This window comes from Mesocricetus auratus, unplaced genomic scaffold, assembly GCF_017639785.1.
Source record: "Mesocricetus auratus isolate SY011 unplaced genomic scaffold, BCM_Maur_2.0 Super-Scaffold_100030, whole genome shotgun sequence".
Classification (NCBI taxonomy): Eukaryota; Metazoa; Chordata; class Mammalia; order Rodentia; family Cricetidae; genus Mesocricetus; species Mesocricetus auratus.
The window spans coordinates 6,500,396-6,524,786 of record NW_024429211.1 but is presented as its reverse complement, the minus strand read 5'-3'; the positions used below and the strand labels follow the sequence as shown (position 1 = coordinate 6,524,786).

Genomic DNA, 24,391 nt, shown 5'->3' with positions numbered 1-24,391 from the left:
GTTATTTCCATTTGGTTAGAATAACTTTTCTCTTTCTTTCACTCTAAGGTAACGTCTCTCATTGGTGAAGGTGTGCTTTTTAGAGGCAGCAAAATGATTGATACCATTTGAATCCAGTCTGTTAGTTTGTGTCTTTTGGTTGGGGAGTTGATATCATTGCTGTTCAAAGTTATTTTCGAGAGTAGTGGGCTCTGGGTGGCACATAGTTGCTGATATTCCTTTTGGGGTTTGGAGGTCATCTTGCCCAAGAATAGGCCCTGAGTGGCCAGCAGGGCGGGCTGCTTAGAGGACCACCTGGGATGGAGGCCAGGCTACTCTCTGAACCTTGGTGGCCATGGATCTCCAGGCTTGTCACTGGTACTGTGGGATGAGGTTAGAAATTAGTATTTGCCGTGCAGTAACGGCTCGACAGAATACTAACTGTTATTTAAATCACAGAGTGGACTCTATAACACATTATAACTCACATGTTCTTATTTCACACTGTCAGTATTAAAAGACGTATTTATATTGCGGATGTTAGTGACAGCAGAGACGTGACCATGTGGCCGCCAGCATGTCTGTTTTGTCAGCTCAGTGTGACTGTGTTCAGTCCTCCTCATCGTGGTAAGGATGGAAGAAATGGATGCTCGTGATGGAAGAAATGAATGCTCGTGTTTATCTCAGCTTGGGTGTTAGCAAACGATGCTAAATTCTCTTTGGTTAGCCATCATTGGATTTTGATTGGTCAGACCTGGCATTTCTGCTGAGACAGTGAAGTCTAATGAATGTCACCTCTTATAACTTAGAGCTCCAGAAAGACTCACACCTGTCCTCTTTGGCCAGGTATGAGCAGAGCTATGCAGAAGGTTGCAGATTATTTCCCCTCACGAGCAACTTGTAGTGCTGCAGATCTAAGGGGTAACAATGGCACAGCCATCCCTTGTCCTGACAAGGCCGTTAAGAAAGCATGATCTCTGAAGAGTAAGGTCACTCTGATGCCGGCTGCCAAAGCGACCGTCAGCAAGCTCTGCCAGCTTGAAGTTTCTACTAAACTATCGAGAGTTTAGAGAAGACATTGGTCACTCCTAACAGGTCAAAGTGAGGAAAAAAACTGATACATAAATACTACATATTTAGTAAATAAATGCCTTACACACAGTAGCTAACCTTGATGGAACCAGATGTAGGGAAGGAGTCTAGCTTGGTATTAAATCTAGTCTCACAGAAAGTCCCTTGCACTTCAATTTAATTTCCTTTTTCTTCATCTTCTTTTCTGCTTTCCTTTCTTCTCTCCCTTCCTCCTCCCACTTTCTTTTCATGAATGATGTGTATTCAGTCCTGAGCTTCACACACAGCTAGGGGCACCCTACTTCTGAGCTACGGCCCAACTTTGGATTTAATTTCTCATTGTCAGTCTCCCAGAGCCTCACGCAGCCTGTGAGGACAGCAGTGGCCTTATCTTCTGGCTATGTGGGGGCACCCAGGAGCTTCTGGTCACTATAGAAGATTCTTATGTCGCTCAGTGTCAGTTGACTCTGACATTGAAAATGAATATTAGGATTCAATAGTAATTGTCATTTAAATGGATGTGGTTTGAGTTCTGTGAAACCCATAGCTCTAGCTGCCCTTTCTCTTATGAAACAAGGGTAGAAACACAAGAGTTGAGAGTAACTACCTTAGAACAGGCCACACACCAAGCATGCATCTCGCTTAACTGCAATGCCCCCAGCTGGAAACCCAGAAACACCCAGCATTTCATTTACAAAATGTAGGAAAGAAAACTTTGCAAAAGTTAAGTGACTATCAATATAGCATCTTTATTATCCTGTGGATCAGCATCCCTGTTTCAAACCCACAATGGGTTCCTCATATATTCATGAGGGTGGAAAAATGAGAGAAGACTTAATTGAGGAAATAAAGATAGGATTTTTTCCCTTATAAAACAGCTCCAAAAAGGTTTCTTGCTCCTTCTACTCCTTGAAGTTATAGAAATAAGACAGACCTGGATGAAGAGGAAGGAGGTCCTTCCTAGATAGCAATTCTGATGGTAACTGAACCTTGGCCTTTTCAGCCTCCAGAGCTGTGAGGAATAAATGTACTCATGTTTTCATAAACATTAAAAAATGTAAATGTTGCTAATGATCAGTGTGACTAATGACAATGGGAAGCCCAAGCAGATTAAAGGCATGTACAAAGCATCTTTGAAGCGGTGTTTTAGTCTGTTAAAAGTGGTTTCTCCATTTTTCTTTCTATGCCCTCATAGTGCAGGAAGGATGAGAGCTCTCCCTGGAGCTCTTTATTAAGGACACTAATCCTGCTCCACAAGACTCTATCCTCATGATATAACCACCTCCAAAAGGCCCTCTTGACACTATCCCTGATGCACTGGGAATTCGATTTCCAAATGTGAATAAGAGGAGGCATAATCATTCAGACCGCAGTGAAAGTCAAAATTAACCAGTGTGTCAGCATGATTACTTAACAAATCTGAACTTGACACACACAGATTTAAGACTTCAGTGTGTTTCTAGACCTCATGAGTTTTGATGTTCATGTTTACCATGAAACTGTGGAGCCACTGTGCCCGGGGCATCTTGAATACAAGCTCAGGGTCAGGAATCCACACTTGGGATGCACTAAGAGCATAAGACGCACAGCCCACTCCCTCATGAAGGAGCTTCTAGTCGCAAGTTTGCAGCTCTCCAGTTCTTATCTCGCGATTTAAGTAAGCTAATACTTAATGCGCCATTCTGAGAAGACAATGAACAAAAGAATGAGGGCCTTTCTTTCTCTTTTCTCAAAAGTTTGGATTGGAACATGACAGATGGAAATCATGTCATTATTCCTAAGAGACTTGCTTACCATCTAGGAAGCCTTGTCTATAAACTAGGACTAACTTCAGCACCGGCAGGAGAGGCAGCAGTGATGAGCAGTTAGGTCACTTCTGTTCTCTGCAAACCAGAGAAACTTGAGCATGTGTCTCAGCAGAAGAGAGACACACATTTGCATTCTTTTGTCTCCTAACAGCAAAGAACTGTTGAATTGGGTAATTTAAACTCATTATACTTGCACATTTAGCTTCTGCTCGTTCATAGGCATATGTAGTATAATTGAACAAGTTGGCTAACCATCTATTCTTTTTTAGCAAATCTAAAAGACAAATTAAAAACACATTTAATTGAATGGCATTTCTTCTCTTAAGATTAGTTTGTTCTGAATGTGAAGCTTATGGCTTATGAGCTGAGGGAAGGTAGCTTTCTAGAATTTTCTAGCTCTCACTCAATTGTATATAAACATGCTTATGTGATGGTTTGCACAATGCATTGGTGATAATAACAATAATATAAGTAAACCATTAACAGTAGATTCTAATCAAATCCATCTTCATGAAGTCAAGGACATTGAAAGAAATCAGACATGGAAGTCTTAGATTTCTACTGAGGTTAGGAATTGTCCCTACTGCCTTTGCTTTATGTGCAATGTGAATATTATTTATTCTCCTGGTGTAGATTGAGGAGCCTCCATTAGATATATAGGCATATCTGAATGTGGGAAGTGATTTCCCTGCAGTTGGTTGCCTAACAAGTATGAAATAATTTTACTGATGAAAAAAATGAGGCTGTCAAATACTTTTCTTTTTCCAAAATTGCTTTTGAGTGGTCTGCCCTGCACGTCATTGCCATTAAGTCTGGGATCACAGTGGTCTGAGTTCATTTAGCCAGTGACCAGCGCAGTCTCTTAGCATGGCAAAAAATAGTCTTTGTGTTTTGTTTTTGATCAAATCAAAGCCTAATCTTCATATATAAAGAGCAGCACAAATTTAAACTACAGTTAATGTTCTCCTAGAGATATGAACAATTACTGTCCGTCAGGCATGGGGCTCAAGTGACTGACCGGGGAACTTCAGACTCAGTGGCACCTCATCGTCAACCCTGGTGTCCACTGCCACCGGCAAATGATTCTGAGAAATAGGGGTGGCCGTCCTTTATATCATGCCCCCAAAGAACTGGACATCATAATCTCAATGTAGCACTTGACAGTAAAAGTTTGGGAAAAAAAGAATAGTTTCCTTCCATCTGATGTCTCATTTATCATACATACGTAACCAGGCCTCTTTCTGAAACCTTTTGTATCAGAAAAGCTCACTTCCAGAATGGCAGAGGGCAGAGATTGGACAACCCCCATAACAGATCACTCTTAGGGCTCTGGAGGCACTGGAAATACTGAGGATCGCTGACACCTGGGAGGAAGCTATAAGTCAGCGGTGCCAGGCAGCTAAGTCCAGGTAGGATTCCTCTGTCCTACTGAAGAGCCTGGGCCTTCAGCACAGCTAGAAGAGTCCCAGACAGGAGTTGGAAGTGTGATTTACATAGATGCACACGGTCACCCCCAAACCTCCACCTGACCAAGACTCTGAAGCCAGGAAAGGCTGAGATTGAAGCCTGAGCCCTGCCAAGCAACTGCATGCAAATGTGTGCGCACACACGCGTGGGGATTTTTTGAATATGGAATATATTCTCTTTTAATATCAGGCTGTACAGGAGAGTCTAAAGATCAAATATTGGCTTCTCTGGATAATGAAAGAGCTGTGTGGGGATGGCAATGATCCACTTTCTTTTCTTTTTTTTCCTTTTGGATGGCTGCCTGAGGAGCAGATTTGATCTTCTTTGTCTCTGAGTCCTAAGAGGACCAAGCATACACAAGACACACGTTTGGAATGCTTAAAGCAAAGCAGGTGGCTTAGGCCAGCGCCAAGCTTGATAAGGCTTAGAGAGTCGGGCCAGGAGGACTGGTGGACATGGCCAAATCAGAAAGACTAGTGGACAGTTACAGTAAGATCGTCAAGATCATCCAAAGGCCCATGCATTAAAGGCTTGGTCCCCTGGGTGCTATGTTGAGGGATGGTGCTTAAGTAAAATACTTAAGTCATTGAGGGTAGGCCCTTGAAATAAATGTGGAGCTCATATACTTCCTTTTCTCCTTGCTCTGTCTTGTGATGTGAGTGATTTGTTCTGTCATATACTACAGTGGGACATGACATCTTGCTACAGACCCAAAGAAAGAAAATGGTCACAGAAAAGTGTGATCCAAAATACATGTTTTTTTTTGCTGTTGTTTATAAATTGGCTATGTCAAATATTTTGGTATAGTGACAGAAAGCTAAGTAATAATAGAAAAGATGCTTTTTGTAAGACATTTGAAAATATAGCTAAATAAAGAATAAAAAATGAGGAAATATGTTCAAAGAATGGAACAAGATTAAAAACAGACCCACATAAAATCAAGTTGCATGGCTCAACTGACAATGTCTTTAAAATAACCCCTGGGTTAAGATGTTTACCAAGGTCAGAGAAGTAATACATGCACAAAATAAAATTTCAACAGAGGCAGAAAATACAAGAGTACCACACAGAAATAACAGAGAGAGGGACTGTAATACCTGAACTGAAAAATTAAATGAAGTAAACCAACAGCAGACTAGATAAATTACAAGAAACAACTGGTGGAGTTGAAGATACGTCATTGGAAATTGTTCCACCGAAGGTACAAAAAGAATGAGAAACACATTTAAGAGACTCCCAAGACACCATCAACTGAACCAACACGATGAAGCTTCAGAAGACAGAAGGAGCTCTGAAATGTCTAAATGTGGGAAAAGAGATGTAAAAAGATACCCAGGATTTGTATCGTGGTCCTACTGCCAGGGGCCCCTCAACTAATCCAAACTTCACAACTGTCTCCCACATACAGTGGGCCTAGTTCAGTCCTCTGGAGTCTCTACAGTGGTAGGTCTAGAGTTCATGAGTTTCCAAAAGTTTGATTCAGCTGTCTCTGTAGATTTCTCCACATGGTGGGATGCCATGTTTAGCCTTAACACATGGGAGAGGGGCCCGGCCCTGTCCCAACCTATTGTACCAGACTATGTTGACTCCTCGTGGGACACCTGACCTGTGAGAAGGAGAGGCTGGGGATAGGGGCCGGTAAGGGAGTTGGGAGGGAGAACTGTGGTTGGAATGTAAAATGAAGTTAAAAAAACAAATCCAGAACCTAGCCAAAAAGATGTCCCTGCCTCTCGAAAGACAAAGAAATTCACGCTAAGTCACATCATGAGTGATCTATCAAAAGCCAAGAACAAAGAGATGTTTGAAAGCAGCAAGAACCAAAGTGACTTGAGTACACTCATGTCCAAATCTCTCATCCCGTAGCAGGGTGGTGGACGCAGTGATTCTGGAAGCTTCAGAAGCCTGAATGATGTCACATGTACTTTGCCAAGAGGTAGTGAATGCAAGATTCAATGTCTCCTATTTTTCAAGCTTAAACTAAAAAAAAAAAAAAAGGACAGTCCCGGTTTTTAAAATGCAACCTTAAACCATCTGATGCACAGGTTGGTAATGCCAGTGACTTTGAAGGCTAGAGCAGGAGGCCTACAGGTTCAAGGGTCGCCTGTAGAGAGAGTTCACGTGGGGCAGCCTGGGCTACTCAGTGAGACTCGGGTAGAAATGAAAAGTAAAAAGAAAGCCCATGGGAAAGTAATTCCTAGTATGTGCAGGGTTCTAGGGTGCGGAAAGAGATTAAATGAGAATAGTCTCAGGTCACACGCGCATAGGGGGAAAAGGCGGCAGGAAGTTCAGGTCCCCTCAGTTCCCATCCTCACACGCAGAGTGGCTGGAACCCAGGACTGTCCACCAGATTTGAGAAGTGTTTGCTAACGTGTTCTGATTTGACTAGTTACTCAAGTAACACGTGTCTTCTAATCTGAGCGTTTTGAATGAGTAGGGGCCATGCACACGGAAGACAAGATTGCTGCACTTACCAATTAGTCTACAAGGGAGTCGGTACAGCAATGCAATAATAATAATAAAAAATAAATCGAAAGTGCAAGGATTGTAACCTGAGGCACACAGAAAACATAGGGAAGGGGGGGGGCACTTGCAAAGGAAAGCTGGGAAGAGGGGCTGCCAATACTGACTGTCAGGGAACGCTTCCACTCCAGTGGTACACATTCTAGACTGTTCTGTGCTCTGCACACATTACCAGCTAACTCTGATCTATGATGGATGCTCACACTCCCCTTCTCTTATAGACCATATTTGGAGAATTACAGACACCCAGAACCTCCGGATAAACCATATCCCACCACATGCAGCCACAGACCGAGCCCAGTTCTGAATGAATGTGGATTTGTGCCCCCAACCCCCCAAAGCGCACCCAAAGCTCTTACACGTGAAAATAACTTACAGCTGCCAAATTTCAGGGGGCAAGCGTGGGCATCCATCGGGAAGTCCTCAAGCTGCATTGGGCACTCGGCAGAGATAGTCAGGCTGTAAAGGGCAAAAAGATGGTCAAATGGGCCAGCTCTCCCTCTCATGAATCCATTTGTGTTAAAATTGTGGTAAATATTTTTATGAAATGGTCTAACTGTTCCCACATAAATCACAGGTTTGTGCCGAAAGTGAACATCACTGGGAGTAAAAGGGCGAATCCAAAGCACTCAGGAACCCTGTGGCCTGATGTACCAGCCTGCCCAATCATCATTGTTCATAAAGCCATCTCCAGTGATTTCCCAATGACTTACCACTTCCTACATCTTGCTCATCATCATCTAACACGCTTTGTTTGACAAGGCTAAAACTACATTTATTTTCCTAAACGGTTTATCCATTCAAAAAAATACAAATGTAAGATAAATGTACAAGCAAATCTTTACCAGGACCTGCTTTTTTTTTTTTCATTGCTTAATGGACCACAAAAGAAATTTGTATTGCAACAGCAATTTTCTGGTGCAACCTGATTATTATCCTTTTAATTCAAACCTCGTATTCCACAGAAGAAGGCCACTGACCACAATGCTGACGGCCACGGCTGCTCATACCCTGACAGGCATTGTGGGGAGTACTCTGGCCGTGTTAAGTTCCCTCACCATGGTAGCATATGGATGAAGGTCACCACAGCTAAAATAAGGGTAATCACAGATGGAGCAAGGCACAGAATGTAGAGCTACTCCGTGGCAGAGCCATGAGTGGAACTCAAGATGCTGGCCTCTGCCTACAGAGAGGCTCCTGTAGGGCCTAGTACCTAACCTGTGAGTGCAGGCTCTGCTCTGCAAAAATGGTATGCTTACCCTATGCCACAGTGTGCGGATGCTGAGACCCAAACATAGTGGAGTGGGCCCACCACAGGTTTATGTGGTGGAAATCATTAGTGTGGTAGTATAGAGTTGGTACAGCCTTTAAGAGGTGAGGCCCAGTGGATAATGATTAGGTCACGCGGGAAACCGCATTAAGAAGGGTTAATTTAATTCCTGAATAGCTCCAGTAGTTCCAGTAAGAGTAGGCTGCTACAGAGTGCCAAGCTGCCCTCTGAATTCCTTTGGTTTCCCATTCCACCATGGGTTCCTTCCACCCCATCTTCTTGCCACTGTTACAGCATCACCAGAGACCTCACTAGAGACGTGACAGAAATGACCTAGGAATTTTCAGCTTTCACAGCAAGACCTAAATAAATCTCTTTCCTTTGTGTATTACCTAGCATCAGGCATTTTGTTACACAAAGGAAACAATAGTACCCATGCTTTCATGTCTCCACAGAGGTTTTTTACTAATTTAGCAAAATTCTAAATTGTACTAATGAGTTTATCGTCTGTTTCTTACGCTCTTCTCCATTATTTAAAATTAAATTACTTACATAAACTTTGAAACCTTGAACTTCCTATGCGTGTTGGAGCAGACAATAAGTCACCCATGGCTGCCCATTGCTTGTTATGTTAAGTAGAGATGTTGTTCACGCTCGCAGGATGCAAATGAAATGCAAAAACATCCGCTTTTGTCTTTATCGCTTCCTTTTGTTAATGCAGATTAGCCTGGTGTTTCAAAACTGGTAACCTCAATCACAGGTGGCCACTGGAGCCTGGATAGCCAACCTAACCAATCACTGAACACCCAGGATGGAAGCGCATGCCCGTGAGAAGAGTCTTTGACACTGCTCTGCAGGACAACCCCAAGGAAAGCGTGAGTCAGCAAGGGCCATGAGTACAGGGTGACCAGATACGCTACCAGTTCTCATTCTCAGGTTCAGATGCGGCGATGGCTTTGAAGACGCCATTCTACACACACTCGTAGAGCAGAGGATATGCACAGAGCCTTGAAAGTTAAGATAGGTCCCATGCACTTGACATTTCATCGGGTGATAGGTCCCGTGCACTTGACATTTCATCGAGTGTATGTTATCTGGGGTTTTGCCATGTGAGTGGGCGCTGCCTCCAGGCCTCGGTACAAAATTGCATCTTTCCACGTATTCTAGCGGGGCTATCTCCCACATCCCGAATCCCTCTCAGTCATGACTGTGAGGGACTGAATTTAAAATTCTAATGTGTATGACGTGCGTGTCTGTCAGCACAGGTAAGGACCAACGGACTGGCCTTAAACCTTTTTAACATTATTTTACGGGACTGCTAACTGAAAGGAAAGCTTTCAGCTGCACGCTAGGAAAGGGGGAGGCGGCAATGTAGACAGAGCTTAACTTACCAGAATCAGGAAAATGAGGACTCAAGAAGCACCGCCTCTGAGAAGAGTGTCACATGGTCATAGAGCTACCACCTGATTGCTAGGAAACTAGGAAATGTACTAGAGAAGGGGCCCATGAAAAGACCGGACTCAATGGTGAGTCTAGAAGCCACACGGCACAGTGGCCGCTCCAAGCAGCATGTGATAGTGACCACAGGAAAGAAGAAGACTGGGCATTGTGTCACGCTGGCCTCCACTCTGCCAGGAGCACTGGGGTCCCATCACGGGGACCAGTGTGACGGGAGAGGGTGGCTCAAGTGAGCCAGCCACAGCACAAGAGACCCAGCTCTGTGTCACCCCGGAAAGACATGAATGACAACTTCATGCTCCCCCCCTTTCTCTTTCCATGGGGGCATATCTGGAAATGATGCCAATGGCAGAGCCTACCTCTGGCCATTTTCGTGTCAACCAACCCTCTTAACTGACTCTCCCTCCAGCAAACCCCCAGCTTCCCATGGGTGGGCGGGCTGCCTGGACGCTCAGTTTCCCACCATTTCTGTCACGTCTGCCTGCCTGCAGACCCATCCCCTATTCCTCTATGCTGGTTTTGTTTTGTTCCTACGGCCATTGTGGTGGGTCTAGAGCTTAGGATCTCTGTAGTTTGTCTCCAGTTGTCAAAACAGATTCCATAGAAGTAAGACTCCCACCTTGGGCACTTTGTCCATCTCCGGTATGTTTCTTCTCTGCTACTGTCCAAGATCAGGGGCATAAAGGAGGACCAGAGCGCTCTGGCTGCCTTTGTGGGGTTCACTACAGATGTTTGCCCCTGAGAGCTGTCCACCTGCAGAAAATCACTGTACTAGCACAGCTTAAAGTAGTACTCTGGCAAGAGATGCTCAACAGGAATCTTCTTTTAGCATATTGTAAGAATGGAAATGTCACATATATACTGCAGGGGGCAGAGGGTTATGAAAAATGTGTGCAGAGACCAGTAGACAAGATTCAGTTAGGTGTGCTGTAAAGACTCTATAAAAATGGTTCCAGGAAACCCATGTACAACAGTGGTTTGTATAATACAACTAGCATCTTAGTAATTATTCATACTTTATTTGTATAAAGTGCCATATAATCAGTCTGAAGCCTTGTGACAGCTAACGGTCCCTGCCTGCTAACAGGTGGCAATTGTTTGAATAAATCCCTCAAGAGAAAATGCAATATATTTGTATTTATGCTGTTTTTACACACTGAACAAATGGCCTAGGTTGGTCTAGATAGAGGGACTCTGCTGATATGAGCTTTTGGACACAGACAGGAGCACACTGACAGGTAACTAAGCTACACGCAGAATCCCGTTCAAACTTTTTTATGGAATGGCTGACTGTCAGAGACCTATACAAGGCCTTAATATTTTAGCTACAGTAAATGAAGCTCAATGGGTTCAGAATCCTGCCATTGGCCAAAATTCACTGAATTACTGGAAGACACGGGCTCATGGTATTTGTTTTCCGAAGGTCCAGTGTCTGTTTTAGTTATAAATTCTGCTAAGCCAATTCAAGCATTAACAAATGTGACATGATGTCTACACAACAACCTAATTTTAAGAGAAGGAAAAGAGCACTGTGTAAGTGAAGACCATTGTTCCCGATTGGTTCTATGTCTCAACTGAAAGCTTAGGACCTCAAACTCACTAGTTTGGGTTCCTGTTTGGCCAGAGGGTCACTCACATGCAAAAGGTACTTTGTTCTAAATAAACAAATCCCTGAGTATCTTTATCATTTACTGTATGATATTTGTAAAACATTCTGGGGATGGAGAGATGGCTCAGAGGCTAAGAGCACTAGCTGCTCTTCCAGAGGTCATGAGTTCAATTCCCAGAGCAACCACATGGTGGCTTTCAACCATCTATAGTGAGATATGATGCCCTTTTCTGGTATGTAGGAAGACATGCAGGCAGAACACGGTATGCACAATAAATGAAAATCTTTTTTTTTAATGCCTAACGTCTTAAAGGAAAGATAACAGTTGATTTTATAGTCTGAAAACCATAGGTTTAACACAGGGCTTCAAAAAGATAGGAACTCCAATGACAACAAGGTAACTAAAGATCGAGGACTTTCTTGTTTCCATGGAGACACTGCAGCAGACTGTGTGCTGAGAAGAGGCAGACAGCATTGTAAACCTCAAGAAAATGCACAGCTCTCCCAAACAGGACTACCCACCTCCTGTGACAAAAGGGCTGCTGCAGATGTAATTAACATAAGGTTCTCAGAGTGGGGAGATTGCCCTACATTGTCCAAGAAGACCAGTCTAATCCCTTGGGTCCTCTCAGAGGAAATGAAAGAATGGGAGTCTTGGGAGAGACACAGGGACAGATGCGGAATGAGAATGAGGCCGAGAGCTCAGGGATGCAGGTGCCTTTCCAGGAACTGGAGGAGAGAAGAGTCTCCCAGAATCAACACAACTAACCAACACTTTGGTTTCAGTCCCAAGAGACTTCCGTGGCTTCTGATTTCCAGAAATCTAAGTCACTGGAAGTTGTGGTTTAAGCTAATACATTTGTGATAATTTGTTGACCTACCAGTAGGAAATAGATACAAATTTGATACCCAGAAAAGGTGTGTTACTGTAACTATGTTCTGAAAACATGAAAATGATGGGGCTGGGGAGATGGATCAGTGGTGAAGAGCACTGGCTGCTCTTCCAGGGGTCATGAGTTCAATTCCCCAGCAACCACATGGTGGCTCACAAACATCCATAATGAGATCTGGTGACCTCTTCTGGCCTGAAGGTATACATACAGACAGAACACTGTATACATTACATAATAAATAAATAAATCTTTTTTTTAAAGAGAGAAAATATGGAAATGATTTGGCAATGGTCTGACAGGGAAAGACTACATTTCCTGGGATGGATAGACTATGAATAACTAATGACTCTGCAGTGTTGTGGTGGTTGTGTGAGAATAGCCTCCACAGGCTCATGTTTGAATCTTTGGTTTCCAGCTGGCGGAGCTGTGTGAGAAGGATTAGAGGGTATGGTTTTGCTGGAGGAGCTATGTCACTGGGGGTGGGCTTTGCAGTTTCAAAAGTCCATGTCATTCCCAGTTAGTTATCTCTGTTTCATGTTAGTAAATCAGATGTAAGTTCTCACCTACTGATCCAGGACCATACCCACCTGGTCATGGACTCACTCTTTGAAGCTGTAAGCCCCAAATAAACTTTTGTATGTTGTCTTGGCCACATAATTGAGTAATAACTAAGACAAGTGGTGAGAAGCAGGTGGAGAACTGTCAATGGCTATTGTTGGTAGAAATATAATATCTAAATGCCAAAAGGCAGATTCTGAAGCAAATATGGAGCTTCCTGGAAACTGAGAAAGCAGATCCTGCTGTATGGTGGCAGAACACACAGATGAATAGTATCTACAGTAAGAGGGAAGCAGAATTTGTACATGATTGTAGTAAGCTAATGTAAGGCCTTAATCCCCACCGCATGAAAGTCTTCCCGTGCATAAGAATTGGTCTTTGTGGATGTGGACAGGTTGTCTTGAGATGGGGAGGCCATCAAGGTGGACCCCAAGTAGTTTCAGAGTTCTTGGGAGAGAGAGGTGAGAGACGAGGCCAGGCAGAAGAGCAAACTTGGAAACAGAAGAATGTGAGTAGCTATGCTGACAGCTTGAAGAATCAGGCAGGAGCCCTGGTAAAGGAATTCAAAGGATGCAGCTCTGAAAAGTGATAGCCTCCAGAGTTGAGTATGGTCCTGCTGACACCATCATTATGTGCCAGTGAAACCAGTTTTTTATTCATGGTTCCTGCGACTTTAAGAGAACGGCACTTGTATTGTGCTAAGTATGTACGTGGTGGTGATTTGTTCAGCAATTACAGAAGACGAATGCGTCTAAAGGGAGTTGCTCGTGTGAAAGAAGTTGCCTCTTTTCTTCCTACTTCTCATATGGAGAAAAGTGACAGAGGGAAACTGCTAATAGGGAATCTACACTTGATGACACTGATACTTTTCCCTTGCCTATATTCCTTACCAGATACAAACAAGCTAAAAACCAAAGGTTGTGATTGGACACCAGGACAAAGACTGAGCCAGCAGCTCAGGCTACATGTGTATATCCTGTCTTTTATTCCATCTTTCCCATACATTAATTCACTGCTATGGACCAGACCAATTTTTTCTTAGCTTGGCCAAAATTATAAACTTTTCCTTTCCTTCTGTTTCTCTATACATCAGATTAAAGGTTCTCTTAATGTTGGAGTCTCTCCATCTCTCTTTCTCTCTCTCTCTCTCTCTTTCTCTCTCTCTCTCTTTCTCGTGTGTGTGCGCGCGCGCGCGCGTGATTCTTAAACAACCCCTCCATGATGAGCCTGACCTAATGCAAAATCAGGAGAAGCTCGGTATCCGTGTATTGCTGCACTCAAGAGGAAGAAAATCCAAAAGTACTCTTTGCAAAGCAGAGCACACAAACGCACAGGTTTCTCCTTAACAAATCACCAAGCCAGTGTGCTGTGGATATTGGTTCTGCAAATATTCCTGGAAATGTAAGTCTAGCTTATGTTAGTGTGTTGAAGGCAGATCTCTTCCAAAGCTCAATAGCAATGCAAAACTGAGCCCTATTGCACGTAAAGATTGGTAAGTCAGGAGTGTGAGCTGAAGCCTGTAAGCCATTCCCAGCCGGGTCAGCTCCCCACATGTCGCATTTAATGTTTATTGTAGCTAAATTAATGATTTAATAATTTAATGACCATTGTACATACACTGTCGCTGTGTTTGATCTAGCACAAAACACTCAGATCAGGGTCCTTCCAGAGGCCGACCCATGTCGTGTCCTCATTACCCACGTTCAGAACTAACCGTGTTCCATCCACAGCCACAGGAGGGCACAGGATCACAGCTAGAAGAATAACATTCCCACTGACCTACTTTACACGCACTCAAATCTGAATTCAGTGAAAAGTAAAATAAAAAAGTCTTAAATTCTTATTGGGAATTTGACATTCTCCCAGTTTTAAAATTCTTACATTAAATAATTCATGCTCTCACTTGCACAGTTGTAGAATTCCATCCTTTATAAGTACTGTATCCAGACATGGTGGTACAAGTGTGTAATCCCAACACTCCAGGAGAGTTGGGAGGTCATTGCTACCCTGAGCTGAACAGCAAGATCATGTCGAAAAAAAATATCTCTCTTTTCCTCCCAAACACTTACTACTGACGTAGCATAACTTCGCACCCCTTTTGTTTTGGAGGCTGTTGGTCCAGCCCGGCCTCGAACTCACAGAGATCCGACTGCCTCTGCCTCCCAAGTGCTGGGATTAAAGGTGTGACCACCACCGCCCAGCACAAATCCTGTAAGTTACTTCAAGCCTGAGTTACAGAGTTCATGGGTTGTTCTAAGGATAACTGGCTTGTTTTGTATGCCTCGGTATAAAAGGGATGTATATGAGTCCAACCACCAGAGCTACACTGAGCTAAAAATGCCTTTGGAGCTGTGCACAATTATTTGTATTTTTGTTCCTCTTCAGCTGTTGGGGAGAAGATGTCAGAAATTCTTGCTTATGTTGGGAAAAAACAGGATAAATGCCATACGCTCAAAAAAGCTGGTGGGGTACTTCACCAAAGGGGGCAAGGTCATTGTGGGTCTGTTTCAATTAATGACTTCCTTTTGTTAAAAACTCTCTATAAGACATTTTAATAATGAATAGCATAAAATGTTTAATTTTATGTGTAATATACACGCAGCAATAAATAGACCATAATAGATAAAATGTGGGGAAATAAACAGAAGGCTGAACAGTAAATAATTGTTGCAAAATCAACAGAGCGCAAATGTGCGAATGATCTCCTTTCTGTAGGGCAAACTCAAAGTTCAGCCTAGAAAACTGTATTTCTCTAAGTACAGAGCACAGACAACCAAAAGCACAAGCCAGAGGGACAAGCTTCCACTATTCACAAATCCGGAGCCCAAATCCCTGTGGAGATTGCAAAGCCTACTGTAGAATATTGTTTAAAAAGCCCCAATATAAAATGAGGAGCACTGTGTGTGCTGCATAAAAGTGTTCTTAAAACTCCAGGGAAGGAGCTGGAGACATGGATTAGCAGATAAGGGTATTTGCTGCTCCTACAGAAGACCTGGGTTTAGTTCTCAGGCCATATGGAGACTCACAACCATCTGGAAATCCAATCCCAGGGGATCTGACACTCTCTTCTGATCTCCTGCATGCATGTACACCATGCACTTTTGTACACTCCAGCACGCATGCACACACACCCTCGTGCGTGCACACACACACATACACACGCGCACGTGTGCGTGCATGAAACAAAAATTGAAAACATTCCAGAAAAGAAGATGGCGCCAAGGAAAACTGCACTTTCAGGATTCCAACAGTCTGTCCATTCATAAAGACAATGGCTTAGTAAAAGTTACCAGTATTAACAAAAAAAAACAGTTATGTAATTTACTGGGAACCCTACAACTCATGGTGAGACTGCTTAATGAACTAAAAAGTACTCTAACCTCAGTAAGTAAGGCCCTGCTCTCTGACTCCTATGGAAGTGGCCATAGTCTTGGTTCTGATGACTGGTAACACAAGGGATGTGACCTCTGGTCTCAAAGAATATTGGTGCCATGCTTTGCTCTGTTAAAGGCTTTTGGGTGACTAGTTCGAGAGCTGCCTTTGTTTTCCCTGCACCACAGATACCCTAAGCTGAGGCATTTTCCTGGGCAGTGCTCATCTATTTATAAATGTTTGCCCCAGGCACAGAAGCTAGGAGTGTGCGGGTACTCAGCAGACAAGCAGAAGACTTGGAAAGTAGAAACTTGGGAAGACCTGTGAGAGGCAAGGGTCATATAGTGCCCCTGTATTCTGGGACTTACAGGACACCATGCATGTCAAGGACTAGACACAAGTAAAGGAAGGAAGCAAGAAGACTGGTATCCAAGACATATAAAGAATTCACAGCTCACATTGAGTAAAATCAGCTTTGGAATGTATTAAGAGAGCTTTCAACATATCTTACCAAAAACAAAATCCCATGGTGCCAAACAGGCATAAGATGTTCCCAATGACATCTCATTATGGAAAAGCAAAGTAAAACAATGAGATTTTGCTGCTACTAAGATGACCAGAACCCACAACATCTATGGTGCCAAATCTTGGGGAAGCAGGAGCTCTCATTCATCAATGCCGTGTACACAAAATGCTCCAACTGTTTCCAAGACAGCTTGGCAGCATTCACAGAACTAAACAAACTTACCACATGACCCAGAGTTGAGCTTCTCAGTCTTTATCTGAGAGTGCTGAAAATTCATGTCTACACAAATATCCCCAGGACTATTTACAGATGTCCTCCTAATCACCAACAACTAATTGCTAATTGGAAACCACAAAGATATCCTTCCATATGTGAATGGTTAAACTGTACCCAGACATCATGGTGGAATATTATTCTGTGCTATAAAGGAATGAGCTTTCATACCACAAAATATCCACAGAAAACTCAAGTGCACATTCCTAAGTGGAATAAGCATGTTGGAAAGCCTATATCCATAGATTCCATATGCTTGGCACTCTCAGAAAAGACAAACCTCCATGTTTTATGACTCAAGTGTGTGGTAGCTTCAGCAAAAGAACACGGAGAAATCAGTAGGGATTGATCTGGAAGATTCATCCCTTTGTCTGGTTGCCCCACTGCTGCAAGGTGCTATGCATACTGTCTTACCCAGCTGTGAATGCTGTGAGCTAAAATAACAGCTAACCATTGCACCATACCCACTGGTGCAATGATAGCATAAATGCCATTGTAATAACCAACTACTTTCTGATTGGATTCACAGAGCCCATATGTGTCACTGTTGTTGGGGCCAAGAATTTTGTCTAGAGAGGTCCTAGGCCTAGAATATAGCCTACTACTATTATTCTGACTCCTACTGACTTATTTATTGCTCTGTCAATAGATTGATGTATCTCTCAAGCCTCATCAGAGAAGTTTCCTATGTAGTACTTGACAGACAGTACAGAGACCTACATGTGGGTTAAATACAGAGAATGAGAAATTGCAGAATGCTCATGCCTAAGGGAGGTATCTATGCCATGCACACACTTCTTGAGGCTCAGAAATAATCACAGAACAGGGGATGGACAGTATGAGCCAGAGGCAGTGAAGGAAATTGTTTTCTTGGCACAACAGTGCTGTTGACTACATGAACCCACACCAGTTATGATATCATCCATGAGACTTGTACAAGCTCAAGCCAGAGAAAATCCATGGACCAGAGAGGTGGGCATAAAGTCTTGCCATTAGCTGAGGGGCTGTTGGTAACTTACAGCAGCTGGGATTGGAAGAATTAGTTTTCATTAAGGTTGTGGACCCTGATATGTCCACCATGTTACAGTGAGTAGTAGCACAAATTGGGGTAGATGAGGGTTTGGGTTTTGTCTGCTTTGTTTTGTGTTTTTTTTTCTTGAACACAAAGTTGTGTGGATATCAAAGGGACGTTGGATCTGGGAAGAGGTGGAGGGATGGATATGGTCAAAATACAATGTATGAATTTTCCAAGAATTAATTAAAAGAAAAGGTAAATTTATGGAGATAATAAAAAGATAAGCAATTGGTCAGGAGCCAAGGGAAGGCAGAAATGAATAAATAGATGAGTATATAGGATTTCTAGGGTAGGAAGTTTCTATGTGATGCCATATTGGATATGTACATGTTTGTTTGTCCAAACCCATAAAAAACAGGTAGCACCAAGTGTGAACTCTGCCATGCACCGTGGTCCTGGGACTATGATATGAGCACCACTTGAGCAGCAATGGGGTAGAGAAGGCTGTGTATGCATGGGTCAAAGAAGCATGGGAAATCTCTGAACACTTCTCTAAACTCTTATCAACCTGAAGCTGCTCTGAAAGGTGAATTTCTTTTGTAGTGATTAATAGGAGTTGAGAGGGGGTATGCTTTGGTGTGGGGTGTATAAAGACAGCCTATATTTCATCAGTGAATGTGGTATGCATGTGTATAAATCCAAGACAGAACCTTGTTACTATGCACAATTAAGATGTTATCTAAAATTAAATGATTATAAAAAATTAAAATATATGAGTAAGTAAAGCCATTTATTTTTTTAAAAAAGATTAAGTTCAGTACTTTGCCTTGTTAGTGACTTTTCGTTGCTGTTAAAAAAAATACCTGAGGAAAAAACCATTTTAAAAGAGGCAAGATCTCTTCCTGGCTCACTGTTTCAGAGCTTCTGGCCCACGGCTGGCTGGCTGTCTCCTTTGCTTTGGACCTGAGGTGGAAGGGTTTGAGGAAACAGCTCTTCACTCCAGGGCAGCCCAGGAAGCAGGTGGCTCAGAGAGGGAGGGTCCAGGAACAAGATGTTTCCTTCAAGGGCCCACTCTTGTAACCTACGCTGCCAACCCAGGTCTTACCTCCTAAGGGACCATCCAGCTACGTTTCCATCAAAGGACATATGTGTTGTGACTGTGACAGGGACCGTGCCAGCAGGCATTTGACTCAGCTTTTTTAACCAGTAAAGGGGATATGGAGTTGGGAGTGCAGGACGCTTGGGATTCCATCCCAGTACGGAACACAACAAGAACATAGATTCTACAGCTGTAACAACTGGGCAGCTTGTCCTTCTGCTACTGTGTAAGCAATGGAAAGGACCATGGCGGGAGTGAAGGCAGCTTACTCCACAACCGCCTGATTCCTCAAGGGCACAGCGCAGCAGCTTTTCCCCGGCGTTCCTATTAGTCAGTTGGGGTTGCCATAACAACACAGATGCTTTCTCGGCACTCTGAATGTTGACAGTCTAAGAAGAAGGAGTCATAGATTTGGCCTATAGGCAGCAGCCTTCTGTGCCTTCACAAGATTCGTTTCCTCTGTGAGTGGCTGCGTCCTTTTCTTTTCAAACAGGGACACCAGCCAGACTGGATGAAGGTTCGCTGGTCAAGACCCCATTTTTAGCTTTCATTATCTCCTTAAAGACTCTGTTTCCAAATGTAGTCTAATTTTGAAGCACCAGGGGATTATTAGGCTTCAATGTAAGAATTTTGGGTTGACAAAATTTAGTGCACAGTAGCTAATCCATTTTCCCTTCACCCAGGGTGCTATTTGCTTTTCTGACATGACAAATGATGGCACGGAAAAGGACACAATGAATAAATAGACTAAAGTCAGTTCAACTGCAATTATTGGCTGATAGCGTTTTGTAAGGGTGAGAGCTTAATTCACATGAGAAATGGTGTCCGACTCGTGCAGCTCTTATGGGATTATTAACAAAGCTCCTTTTTTGCATTCTTTACAGAGACACCACTGAGTTATTTGATTCTTTGAGGATGACATTGACATGCATACAGAAACAACACTTTAAAGGGGTGAATGGAAACAATGAGAAAGGACAATGGGGGGGGAGATAGTAGGGACATGGGTCAGGAAAGAGAGATGGAGAAAGAGAGAGTGAGAACATGTGAGCTCTTTTGAAGACCCTGCACCCAATGTGATCAACGAGGACAAGTACACATCTTGTCTGAGCTATGAATTGTATTTCATATGTGTTTATCACCCTGGGAAACAGAAATTCTCTTTATTTCCTTACTCTAGGAAAGAGAAATCCTCTTTACTTCTTTGAGAGTTGGTATAATGGTCAGTGTTCATTGTCAGCGTGGTAAAAAAAATCTCAAATCACCGTGGTGATGAGCTACTAAGCTGTGAGATATTATTTACCTTGACTATGCTAACTGAAGAGGAAAGACCCTCCCATTGTGAGTGACACTATTCCCTTGGCAGGGACCCTGAGCTATGCACAATGGTGGAGGATGGGGGCTGAGCTTTAGCACACATGCATGCATTAATGTTATACTCCGGCTACACAAAAAAATGGTCCCACTGCTTCGAGTCTAATGCTGTGACTTCCCACCCATAGCCAGCTGCAACCTAGAGCTGCAACCTTCATAAACTCCTCCCTAAAGTAGTTTTTGTTACGGTATTTTATCACAGCCATAGAGTAGAAATTAAGATAGCTGTGGCCGACTGAGATTTCAACTCAAGTAGAATAGTTTTAGACCCTGGATATGAATAAGAGTGGGATAAAAAGTTAAGTCAGCTGGCTATCTGTAAGCCGTAAACATGTCAAGGATTTTGTAAGGAATCCATGATCTTGCCCACTGGTGAGGCATATAGGTTCAGAAAGAATCTGAGAGAGGTTATCAGACTCTCCAAAACCGAAATGGGTAACAGATGTCGATGGATGCAAGCCATGAGTAAGAGTGTCCGCCGGTAGACGGCAGAAAGAAGAGAGAGCCGCATGTCCCGTGGCAGAAAAAATAATGCAAAGGCCGAGAGACATGGAACTGGCTGGTTAATGTAAGTCTCAGCCAGCAGCTAGGACATGGCAGGGACTCTAGGCTGTTCAGAGGAGTCTACAGAGAACGTGTGGGGAGTAACCTACAATCCACTGGACATCACCTGGAGCTTAGGTTGTTTTCTGAGCATGCTGGTGGCAGCCGAAGTTAGACACATTCAGACATAAGTGGTGGTTAGAGAAATCCGTATTGAGACTAGAAAGGAAAAAAAAAGGAGTGGCCAGATCTGGTAACTGGGGCTTTGATAAAGTCCAAATCAAAGATCAGTTCACTACATGATGGTGAAAAAAAAAAAATAAATGCTCAGGGATCTTGTAGGGAAGAATGGCACACACAGAGGCCAGACCCAGCATGCAGAAAGGTACAGAAAGAGTAAGAAATGGTCCTAGTGATGTGAGAACCCAGGAAGACACAGGTTTAAGCAGCCTACAGTGACAAGATCCAAGGATTTGAGTTGAGTAAACGAAGGGGAAACCTGGTTTAAGCAAGATATCCTTTGACTAGGCTAGCATCCCTGACAGGTGGCAAGGGACGCACATGAGGTAAGGCTTGTAGCCATGCCAAATCCGGGGGTTCCTCTCGCGCCCCACCGGCACCGTCACACTTAGAGTCCGATGCCATCCTGATCTTATGGCTGAGAACGGAGAACAAGGGCTGGTGCTGCCTGTTTGGTGATGAGACCTCGGCTGCTGGGAGAGATGTACGTTCCAAACACTCCCCTTAGCATCTCTGCCAGGAGAACAGTATTAAGGGCTGGGGAGACTCCAGGGCGGAGCATGCCTACCTACGGCCCTAGGTTCCATCCACAGCACCGCAAAAAGGAAGCGAAAGCGTTCAAATGTTCAGAGAGACGTGTGAGTAAAGGTTACCCACGGATCACTCCCAGGCAGCTTTTCGTTTCGCTGTCTTTTCCCAGCGGCACGTACTGTTGCATAATACGTGCGCCTGCAGATTACGGGGGCCTTGACAAAGTCGAAAGAAACCAGGCCACACAGACTCAGAGAACCTGCATGTGGCTGTCTGGAGTAGGAGTTCCCCATTCTGCTTCCCTCCGTCCTCATGACCTCTTGCAGCTCTACGCCACAGAGTTCTGTGGGGAAAGAGTTGGGCATGAGGACCTGCACGGCTTAGGAGGAGCCTTTACGGTCTATGGTTCCCTCAAGGGCCAAACCAAGCAATTTTTCCCTGCACACGGGACTCCCTGGGGTGTCTCCAATCTCCACATTCGGTCCCATTTCTGACTATTCCTTGAATCTTTCCCCAGAAACACCCTCAAGGAAACACTAATGTAACGTCATACTGACTCCTGTGGTTGTATTACTTCTGGACACGGTGGTCCCTACGTCCGGAACACCGTGGTAGCTTTCCCATCATGCCATTGTTCATTTCAGCACTGGTGTCTCCCTTCATTCACAACTGTATCCACAGCAAGCCCTCTGTCACCGGGACCTGACAGCTGAGCAGGCGGACAGCCCCCAGACACACTCAAGGGAAGACTCTCATGTGACTAAGTGGATGGAGCAGGGAGCCGGGAAAGCCTGTGAAGGGCTGCGGCAACAAGAACCGGGTAGAGAGTCGGATAAACCAGCGTTCCAGTGAACTGGTATTTTATTTTATATTTATTTAGGCAGATCAGCCTAAAACGATATATGTCTCAGGAGATGCAAGCTCATTCCCGCAGAGCACGGGCATGCACGGGCACGCATGTGTGCACACACATGTACAGAGTCTATACATATCTACACATGGTCATCAGCCGTGCCATACCACACATCCACAGGCATTTCCTTATTCACACACTCGTGTACAACAGTGCATGGCATGCCCTACACTCATTTCAAGCACTCATATACAACACGTACACACAGACTGCTTAATATATGCCTCACACATTACACACTCAAACACACACACACCCGTACTCAGATCCACACATCCACACACAGCATCTACCATGCACCACAAGTGCTCCTACACCACAACACTAGCTTTCCTGCGTGCCCTATAATACACACACACTCATACGCTTGCCTATCCATATATGCTCACCCTCAGCCAGAGCCTGCCCTAATCATCCTCGGTGATCGTGTTCTCAAGTTCGGTTGCATACCACCAAAGCACAGATTTAGGAAGGTGAACACAGGGGCTGCCTTCCAGTATTCTGGGCATTTTAGCTCCCCTAGTTGGACAGAAGAGATTGTTTACTTTGGGCTGATGGCATACGGTGGACACAGGTATACTCCCGAGATTTGTCACAGCTCGGTCTTTCTGGGAAAGGCTAGCACTTGTCACGTATCACATGCATCTACCTAAAGGGTCTATGACACACACACACACACACACACACACACACACACACACATACTGCTGGGGTTCAGTCCCCTCAGGTCAGTATCCAGGAGAAGGTCTTCCAGTGAAGACTCTCTGTGAAGTAAACACAAATGTCTATTTGGGATGTGTTTTTCCCTTTGCAAGACAGCTTCGTTTAGCTGTGTCACAGACAACCTATGCAAAATTGAGAAGAGAACTCATCTCCGTCGCTCACTTGTGAAAGCCTGGCAGCTTCCAAATGTCCCTGCTTCCCTCCCTTCCCTCCTTCCAGGCACTACCTTGGGGAATGCCAACGTTTTTGAAGCCAGCATTAGTTTTTGACACCTCTGAGACACTGACTGCTTCACATCTTCAACAAGTCCTGTCAGCTCCCCAAAGTGCAGACAGACACGGCGCCGTTTTTTCCATGCCCCTGGAGTCTGTCTTCGCCTCTCGTCTGGATGCATCTTCCCCCGTAACCGCCCCCTTGGGATGCTAACCCTGCAGGTCATTGTCTCCACAAAGCAGTGGGTTCCTTGCTCCAACCCCAGGGTGGGTTGATGCTCTCACTCACCAGCCCAGCCTGCATACACCTCAAAGGTGCAAGGTTCTGTACGCCTATGATCAGCCTCCTCTTACCTACCCAAGGTCATGTCTTCTCTTGGGCCCAGTAACAGGCAGCCTACTCCAGGATGCCCACCCCAAAGGGCATTGCCTCTTGCCCTGTTTTCTTCCTATGTTTGAATGCTGTCAGTCAGAAACAATCCACCATTACTGGTTGGCCTTACACTGTGTGGGGTACTGTGGGAGAAGCCAACTGGTTAAAAACAAAACAAAACAAAACAAAACCCAGCTTCGATAATAGAAATCAGCCATGCATGATTTTCCTGTGAGTGTATTCATGGTTTACTGACCACAGACAGGTTTAAAATGCTTTAGAAAACCCTCTCATGTTAACAGAGTTCAGCATCGAAGCTTTAATGTTCCTCAAATACTTGTAAGACTCCACTAAAGCCTTGAAACGCCCCCTTGATCCTCAAGTGATTAGGCTTCCGTGTCCTCATAGGACCAGCACAAAGCCTCTGGGACTGCTGTCTGTGATAGGTGTGTATGGCCATGATCAGGGCTTGATTCTCAAATCTGCCTGAATTTCCAGTGGATCTCTGTGGAGGGACATCAGTTCCCTCGAATGCTCTGCCCAGTGTGGAAGCTACTGTTTACA

The 24,391-nt window shown here is 44.1% G+C and overlaps 1 protein-coding gene across 6 annotated transcripts in view; it reads right to left on the bottom strand.

The window, feature by feature from the left end:
* Nucleotides 1-24,391, bottom strand: part of Gabra5 (gamma-aminobutyric acid type A receptor subunit alpha5) — an 89,473-nt gene that overhangs the window by 24,738 nt on the left and 40,344 nt on the right. For all 6 annotated transcript variants that reach the window (XM_005082586.3, XM_013122430.3, XM_005082585.4 and 3 more), the window contains one exon: nt 7,222-7,304. In XM_005082586.3, coding sequence (XP_005082643.1) covers nt 7,222-7,304 — 83 coding nt within the window. The remainder of the gene's footprint in view (nt 1-7,221; nt 7,305-24,391) is intronic.